The sequence below is a fragment of the Acanthamoeba castellanii genome (genome assembly GCF_000313135.1).
Source record: "Acanthamoeba castellanii str. Neff unplaced genomic scaffold scf7180000084733, whole genome shotgun sequence".
Classification (NCBI taxonomy): domain Eukaryota; phylum Discosea; order Longamoebia; family Acanthamoebidae; genus Acanthamoeba; species Acanthamoeba castellanii.
Window position 1 is genome coordinate 1 of NW_004457260.1, and position 8,061 is coordinate 8,061.

Sequence of the window (8,061 nt, forward strand, 5' to 3'; positions counted from 1 at the left end):
CAACGAGATGAGCCCGAGTGCGACTGCTCGAACCTGTTCGTGTGGTGTTGCTGCTGTTGCTACTGGTGCTGCATGCCCTCCTACGAACCCTAAGCCCGCGCAACTTGAAGAAGAAAAGGTAATCCCGCATCAAGAGTAACATATGCCAAGCTCAAATGTGTAGACTTGATTTCATCATAATGTAGATGCAAGCTTACACCTTGACGACGAGCTTGCCTGTGTTCTTCCCCGAGAAGAGCGAGTTGAGCGCGGAGGGCAGCTTCTCAAAGCCCTCCACCACAGTCTCTGCGTACTTGAGCTTGCCTACGTTCGAAGGGACTTCAAGTCAGACAGAAGAAGAAGAAGACGACAACGAAGAGAGTACCTTCGGAGAGCCAGGGGACCATCTGCTGGAGCATCTCGTCCATCCGGTCATTGTAGTCTCGGGCGAGGATGCCCTGAATGGTGGCCCGCGTGTAGAGGATGCGGTGAAGGAAGCGAGGACCCAGCTGAAAAGACGACGAGCAGAGGTTAAACCACGAAGGAACGCACACGACCGCCGACACACGCGACACACACGACAAACAGCATACACGCGGCACACACGGCAGGCGCACCTGAGGACTGTCGAGGTGGCCCTCGTACTGCGAGATCTGCCCGCAGATGATGACCCTCGCGAAGGTGTTGATGAGGTGCAGGATGATGGCGTCCGTGATGATGCCGCCCACGTTATCTATAGACAGAGAGTGCGCCGATCAGTCTTGAAGTGTGAAAGGTTCGAGGAGGGGGAGGAGGAGGGTGAGGAGGCAAGTATACCAAAGTAGACGTCGACGCCCTTGGGGCAGGCCTGCTCGAGCGCCTGGCGCGCGTCGTCCACAGTCTTCCAGCCCTTGTAGTTCAACACCTCATCGGCGCCGAGCTCCTCCTTGAGCCACTGCGCTCCGGAACCCTTACGCGTGAGACCAGAGCACACGCACACGACGCACGCGCGCACGACCCATTGAGAGTGACCCGCATACCCGGAGCTTGTCATCGCTGCCTGCAATGGCGACGACTCGGCAGCCTCTGATCTTGGCCAGCTGACGATAGACGAACACGAAAAGAACAAGAAAGTCAGGATCGTGTGGACCGAGAGATGTAGAGCGGGGTGCCGCTCTGTGGTGTGTGTATGTGTGTTTACCTGAACGACAATGGAGCCGACGGCACCGGCGGCGCCCGACACCACCACGGTCTCGCCCGCCTTGGGCTTGCCCGCCTCATAGAGCCCGAAGTAGGCCGTGCGGCCGGGCATTCCCAGCACGCCCAACGCGTAGGAGTACGGCGCCACCTGACACCGCACACGCAGACCCGCACGCACAGTAGTGAGTACCGTGCTCGCCGTCCAGGCGTGTGTGTGTGTGTGTTGTGTGTGGTGCTCGCTCACCTTGGGATCCCAGTCGATCTTGCGGCAGGAGGCGGCAGGCACGACGGCGTGAGTCTGCCAGCCCGAGTAGCTCAACACGACGTCGCCCTTCTTGAGCCTGCCCGTCGTGTCCTGGTGTGCCCAGCAGCAACAAGTAGCAAGAGTGAGTTGTTTGCGTTTGGCGAAAGGTGGTGCACGCGCGTGTGTGTGTGCGGTGTGCGTACGTTGGAGACGAGGACTTCGCCCACGGCACCAGCGCCTTGAACCTTGTTCAGCGGGTGAGGCGCTTCCCACGTGTTGGTCGCCGCCTGTGACCCCGCGTCGTGAGAAGGTGGGAAGATGGTAGTAGGGCGGCAGATCTGTCAAAGGGTCTAAAACAAACCTGCTGGATGCGCATGTAGGGGTCGACGGTGATGAAGAGGGCCTTGAGCAGCACTTCGCCCTCACCAGGCTGCGGCACGGGTGTCTCCACCAGCTTGTAGTGCTCCTCTGTCACCTCGCCCTGCACAAGATCGAAGCAGTAATCGATTAGATCGTCAACATGGACCTTTGGCCAAAGAGTGCATGTGGCAGCCTCACCTCAGGTCGCTTGACATAAATCCACTGCTTGTTGGCCTCGCCTTCCATGTTCTGTTGTGTTGGTTTTTGGTGTATGCAACAGTTTATTGAACTGTTTTATTCAATAAAGGCCTTGTCGCCGAGACCACCGAAATCGCCGCCAAGTATTTTCCAGAATGAAAATCCAATTCTGGAAAATAAAATAAAATAAAATAAATTGGAATGAAGCGGGGTCTGGTCGAGGTGAAGGCCGACGCCGCCGAGGTGTTGGAGCTTTCGGCAAGTAAGCGCCTTCGAGTTCAGCCAGAAGCACCCGGCGACAACGTTGCAGCTGGTACTACCGGCCTGTTGGACCTCCCAGACCTCGTCCTTTTTGAACTCTGCCACTGGTCCCTCCCCTTCACCTTCTTTTATTTGTTATTTTTATAAAAATAAGATTAATTATAATTCTCGGTTTTGGCTGCAGGCTGGAGTGGGACGATGCCTTGGCCCTGGCGGCCACCAGTTGCGCTGCACGCGCTGCGGTGCTGGCCCACCAGCGCGCGGTGCGCGTGGTGCTGCTCGAGCTGGTGCCCCTGGTGGCCTCCGCCGTCGCTTCCGTCTCTCTCCACCAACCCCTGGCCGCCGCCGCCGCCGCGGCCCAGCCGGAGGAGGACCATGGCCCTGACCCGGATCTCGCCACCAACGCCGAAATGGCGCTCGACGCGTTGGGGCAGCAGATCAGCGCCCGGCGGCACCAGCTGCGCATCGAGCAGCTGCACTACTGGTCAGGCTTTGACAAGGCGGACCGCGCCATCGTGCGCGCCATCCGCCAGGTACCTACCCCAGCCCTGGCTCCTCTCCACCACTGGTATCACATTAGGTTTAGTTCCAAATTCTAAACCGGTGTGTCGTGTGTCGTGTGTCGTGTGTCGTGTGTCGTGTGTGCGTGCGTGCGCACGCGCGATGTGGAGGGGCTGGCCAGAGTGTTGTGGTTCGGAGTCACGCCAAGCGAGGGTTCGATTCGAACAACAAGCTGGTGATGTGCATCCTGGAGGTGAAGGTGCCCACTCTCGATGCTGCAGGCCATGACACGTTCATTCTCAACATTGTACGTAAAAAAAAAAAATCCAATCTTTCAGGCCCATAGGCCAATGCTGTGCCTCACCATTTTCCCCTTCGAAAGGTACACTCGCTGTCGGGTCGCCCCCAAGAGGATGTCGACGTGACGGCGCAGGCCTTTTGTCGGCGCTCTGGCGACCCTGCGGAGCCTTCGCTGCTCTTTGGATACCGCTACGCGTACTGTACGGAGTGGCCATCATCCATCACCCATCACCCATCGCTCAGCATCCACTCTCCTTCATCTCTTTCTCGTGCGTGCGTGCGTGCACGGGGGGCATCATTAGATTTTGGTGAATCCGACGGTGCGTGCCAGCTGGACACGGAGTTGCTCACCCGATTCGCCAAGGCCCTGCATCTGCCTCTTGACCCACAAGAGTACTCCCACACTGGCCCAATCTCAAGTTGGGGCACTGCCACGGTGTCTGACAGGTTGAGTGCACTGCACTGTGTAGAATGGCCGACTTCTTCACTGTCTGCGCAGCAGGACGCTTTCTACCAACCCGGTATCACTCCTCATCGTGTGGTGTGCCGTGTGTGTGTGTGTGTGTGTGTTTCTTGTGTGTGTCTTGTGTGTATGTGTGTGTATGTGTGTGTGTGTGTGTGTGTGGAGTGCGGTTGGTGCTGTATGTGCGGGTTTGGTTACGTTTGCAACTAAGCTAAGGTGATCAAAGGTGCGAAAGCGGGCCGTACAGGCCTGAGGAGCTCCACCAGTTCCGAGAGGAGCCGCTCCTCGCACCACCAGCCTCGATCTGCTTGGACCTGAACCACTTGCTTTGCTCGCCCGCGTTCCTCCGCCGTCTGGCCCGCTGGAGTGCACAACCCCCCACCCAAGCCCCCCCTGGTCCCATGTGCGTGATTGGTGGCGCAGTGCGTCACTCAAGCGCCCGTGATGATAAATAGTTAAGGCCTGGAGGTACCGGTTGCGGTTGCCACAAGCCTATGACTTGGCGCTGGAGCTGGATTCGGTGGCACCCAGCGATGTGGAGCAAGTGCTCCCCCACATTCTGCGAGGAAAAGGTTTCTTCTCAAAACACGCGCACTCACCCCACAGCGCGCACAGGGCTGAGAATGACTGGGACTGATTGGGCGCTGTGGCGGCAGGCAAGTGCATCAGAGCGAAGCATAGCAGAGAGCCGATTGTCTGGTGCCAAGCCAATATCCACCTTGCTGTCCCGGGTGCGTACCCTTAACACCGCCCAAGCACGCACTGCTGTCACACACACACACACACCACACCACACACACCACACACACACAGCGCTTGGCCTAACAAAATGGTCATTGCAACAGGCGAGGGAGGCTGGCTGATGCTGGGCTTTGCGCTGGATGCCCACAACATCAAGCTCTTTGCCCAGGCCTCCAGCGAATCACTGGCCAAGCGGTACCTACACCACCAGCCACACATAAAACAAAAATCACTGGGTGGATGGGTGGGAATGTTATGTGACACATTTGAGTTGTGTGGTGTGCTCCTCACCGGCGTGTGCAGCTTCCACCTCGCCCACGACAGGTCGGACCTCATCTACCATGGCAGGGCCACGCCTGGCAGGAAAAGCATTTGGCAGCTCCGCCCTGGCCTCAAATTCTTAGGCGAGGTGGCGCGCACCTATGGGCTACTCCCGCCTCTCGAGCGCTTGCGTCCGAGTGCCGACAGCAACGGCGAAGGCAACTGTGACTTGGCGGAGAAAAAGGTGGAGGACTTGAATGAGGAGAGAGACAATAGGCTGCGGGTCCTGGCGGTGCTGTTCGTGTGCGCCCTTGCGGCCACGCCCCAGTACAGCCTGCCCGGCAGAGCCGACGCAGACGACACAGCCGAAAGGGCAGCGCCATTCGGCATCTGCATGGTACGTGTAGTGCGCAAGCCGTGGAGCGTGTGGTATCGTGTGCGTGGCGATGACTGACAGACATGTCATCCACGTGGATGGACAGCTGCCGCACGGGCAGAGTCGCATGAGTGTGGCGGGCAACGTGTTGGCCGAGCCGCCTAGTCACTCCGCCGTGGCTGCCTTCTTGGGCCTGGCGAACAAATTTCATTGAGTGGCGTGGTCCAGTTAGCATTAGTTCGTTCTGCAACCCAAACAATCTCACACTTCACATTGCAAGCATCCAATGTGTTTGTTAAACTGTCAAGATATTGTCTTGTATGTGTGTGTGCATGGTGTGAGGGTGAGTGTGTTGTTATGTCGTGTGTGAGCGGGCTGGACGCAACCAAGGTTTGGGGTGCTCGCGAATGCAAGGAGACGGAAGCGAGAGAAAGGAGGTTGATCTCTTTATAAAGTTGGCAAGTAAGGGGAGGAAAGGAAGAAGGGGCGGGTTCAGAGTTGGGTCGGTCCGGGTGATGGCTTTTCGATCCACTCTTCATTAGGCCGTCTTCTTCGCAAACCTGATCCAATCAGGCAACCCTGTGAGTTGCGTGTTGTGTATGTGTGTATGTGTGTGTGTGTTGTGGTAAGCTGCGAGTACCTTAGGGTGCATAGTGTCGGAATGCGGTATCGCGCACTTCCCGCTTGTGGAGCCTCTGCAACCTCCAGCTTTGCCCGGGCAGGGACTCGAGCTGGAGGGTTTCGAGCAGAGCAGGCGAGGGAGTGCTTACGAAGATCAGGTAACACAGAGCTCAGCCGCCCATTGCGGTGGTATGGCGTCGTAGGCGAATTTCTCCGACAGCTCTGTGTCGTCTGCAGACACAGCAAAAACATGGCGTTAAAATAAAAGGCTGCAGTAGAGGCGTGAAAAGAAGAAGACGAGGTTATACTTTGCTCGCCGTAGGGGTGGTAGAGGGCACGAGTCAGGAGTCGTTCGGTCTCGGAGAAGTCTCCGTTCTCTGCGTGCACGAGAAAAAAAAGGGCTGGCGTGAGAAGGCCCGCGACTGAGGAAGCTCAGAATAACAACAACAACACGTCCGCACCAGCTTTCTCTATGGCGTTCTGGGCGATGTAGTTACGCAGCGCGAACTTGGGATTGTTTCGGTTCATCGTTTGCACGCGTCTCTCATTGAGCTCCCTAATCTCATCGTCACTCGCTCCACTGAATGATCGAAAGAAAGATGGCCAGGCGTAAGTAAGCGAGAGACCATCAAGGATGTGGGTATGCGGGTCTGGTAGGGTTGGGTCTAGTTGATGTATGTACCTCACTTCTCTCTGCAAGCGTTCTCTGTACTTCTTGAGCCAGGCCTTCCAGATCAAGGTGTCGTTCTCCCGCTTGGCGGAATCGACGTTGCCAGCGCCGCTGCCGCGCTCCTCCTGCTTCTTGAGCTTGTTGATCTCGCGGATGAGCTTCTGTGGCGTCATCCCGAACATCTGGAGCATCATCGGGTTCTGCTGGGCGACCGAGATCATCATCTGCAGCGTCTCCATCGGAATCGAAGGTCCGTCCCGCTTGGACATGAACGCGGCGCTGCACACTGATTTGCCAATAACGACCACACTTGCAGGTTAGCACCTATCACCACGTGCATCATCGCCCACACGACGCAAAGCTTGGAAAAGCTGGAAAACATATATATATACCTTGCTGGAGAAGGTAGGCCAGGGCCTCGTCCTCGGCTTCGTCCTTCTCGGCGATGGTCTCTGACGGCGACGGGAGGGCAACGCGAGCGAGCCCGCGGAACGAGTTGGTGAAGTCGGCTCCGCTCTCGTGCATCGCGTCGAAGAAGGACTTGACCAGCTGCTCGTCGCCCTCCTCTTCCTTTTGCAGCAGGCCAAGCTTTACACAGCCCACCATAGAAATGGTGGAAGAGTCAGTATTGCGACGATCGTTGCTTAACGTTCGACACCGCGCGAAGCGTGTGGTTCTGGTGTACCTTGTTTCTCATCTTTTGGTTGTAGTGCTTGTTGTACTCGGGCCAGTAAATGCGCTCGAGCTCCCGCTCGGAGTCGGTGAGAGAGATCGCCATGGCCAGCGCCTCGGCCAGCTTCTTGCAGTTCCAATGGCACATCTCGGGCTGATTCTTGTAGGAGTATCGACCACCATCATCTACGACATCACATCACACCCCATCAAACCACAGCAAAGCTCATCTTAAGTATTCATCTATAAATTATACAAAAATTAATATATAACATCGAGCCAGGACGAGTGATGGTGCGTACCTGATCCGTTGCAAATGAAGTCGGGGTCGTAGAAATCGAGGAAGCCATAGGGTCCGTAGTCGATGGTGAGTCCCAGAATGCTCATGTTGTCCGTATTGAGCACGCCGTGGCAAAAGCCCACACTCTGCCACTCGGCGACCAGTCTGCCAACGCACAGAACGAGCGATGATGCAATGATTCAGTTGAGCAATTTGCGATCGCGAGCTTGAAACGTCGTAGGTCCTACGCACCTCGCAGTTCGGCGAACGACCTCCTGGTAGAAGGAGAGGTAGCGAACCTCGGGGTCGGTTGTGGACCGCCAGATGTCGGGGTAGAACGTCTCAACCGTGTAGTCAAGCAGCTTGAACAGCAGCTTGATGTTCTTGACGCTGGGTCCCTGTACATAGGGAGAAGAGCACGTGTAAGTAAAACAAGCTGAGGTTCAGCAAAGCATGGAACAGACTGCAGACGCACCTCTCGCTGTGTCTCTGGGTCTCGCGGCTTGAAGATCTCAAAGGAGCCAAAACGAAGGAAGGAGGGCGCTATCCTCAGAATGATCGTTGCTCGCTCCTACGACGCAGGGGACGCAAGGCGATGAGAAGCTTGGCTATGAGGGCTGTGATTGAAGAGGGTTGAATCTCACCTTCTTCGGATTGCCGTTGTAGAAGATGTCCCTCACCACGTGTGTGTCCGATGACACAACAGAACCCGCTCGAGTGGTCGGTACGCCCAGGTAATGCATGGCCTACAACAACAACTAGCCAGTGAGACGCAACAGGAGCACCAAGCGCAATCAATGGCGATCAGGGCCAATAACGCACCTCGCTGCAGAGGAACTCGCGGAGGGAGGAGCGAAGGACCTTGCGTCCGTCTGCGGTACGAGAGTAGGGCGTCTTGCCCGCTCCCTTGAACTGTATCTCCCACCGCTCGCCCTTGCTGTTGACGACCTCGCCC

The 8,061-nt window shown here is 56.8% G+C and overlaps 3 protein-coding genes across 3 annotated transcripts; 1 reads left to right on the forward strand and 2 right to left on the reverse strand.

The window, feature by feature from the left end:
• Positions 1-193: 193 nt before the first annotated feature.
• ACA1_387070 (Ltb4dh protein) lies at positions 194-2,008 on the reverse strand (the record flags this gene model as incomplete). The annotated part of the gene is made up of 10 exons (XM_004333083.1): positions 194-318; positions 365-488; positions 597-712; positions 796-928; positions 999-1,058; positions 1,160-1,306; positions 1,403-1,513; positions 1,606-1,689; positions 1,764-1,883; positions 1,961-2,008. The coding sequence occupies 10 exons, from the start codon at positions 2,006-2,008 to the stop codon at positions 194-196; spliced, it is 1,068 nt and encodes a 355-aa protein (XP_004333131.1).
• A 153-nt stretch (positions 2,009-2,161) lies between these two features.
• On the forward strand, positions 2,162-5,077 carry ACA1_387080 (uncharacterized protein; the record flags this gene model as incomplete). The annotated part of the gene is made up of 12 exons (XM_004333084.1): positions 2,162-2,171; positions 2,224-2,305; positions 2,406-2,754; positions 2,904-3,029; positions 3,105-3,222; positions 3,325-3,415; positions 3,733-3,851; positions 3,941-4,057; positions 4,142-4,216; positions 4,331-4,421; positions 4,530-4,884; positions 4,985-5,077. 12 exons carry the CDS (start codon positions 2,162-2,164, stop codon positions 5,075-5,077), a joined length of 1,626 nt encoding a protein of 541 aa, XP_004333132.1.
• A 324-nt stretch (positions 5,078-5,401) lies between these two features.
• Positions 5,402-7,849, reverse strand: ACA1_387090 (selenoprotein O (SELO) family protein; the record flags this gene model as incomplete). The annotated part of the gene is made up of 11 exons (XM_004333085.1): positions 5,402-5,423; positions 5,504-5,594; positions 5,793-5,861; positions 5,946-6,064; positions 6,167-6,440; positions 6,547-6,742; positions 6,840-7,012; positions 7,129-7,271; positions 7,359-7,504; positions 7,582-7,677; positions 7,751-7,849. The coding sequence occupies 11 exons, from the start codon at positions 7,847-7,849 to the stop codon at positions 5,402-5,404; spliced, it is 1,428 nt and encodes a 475-aa protein (XP_004333133.1).
• Between the last annotated feature and the right edge of the window lie 212 nt (positions 7,850-8,061).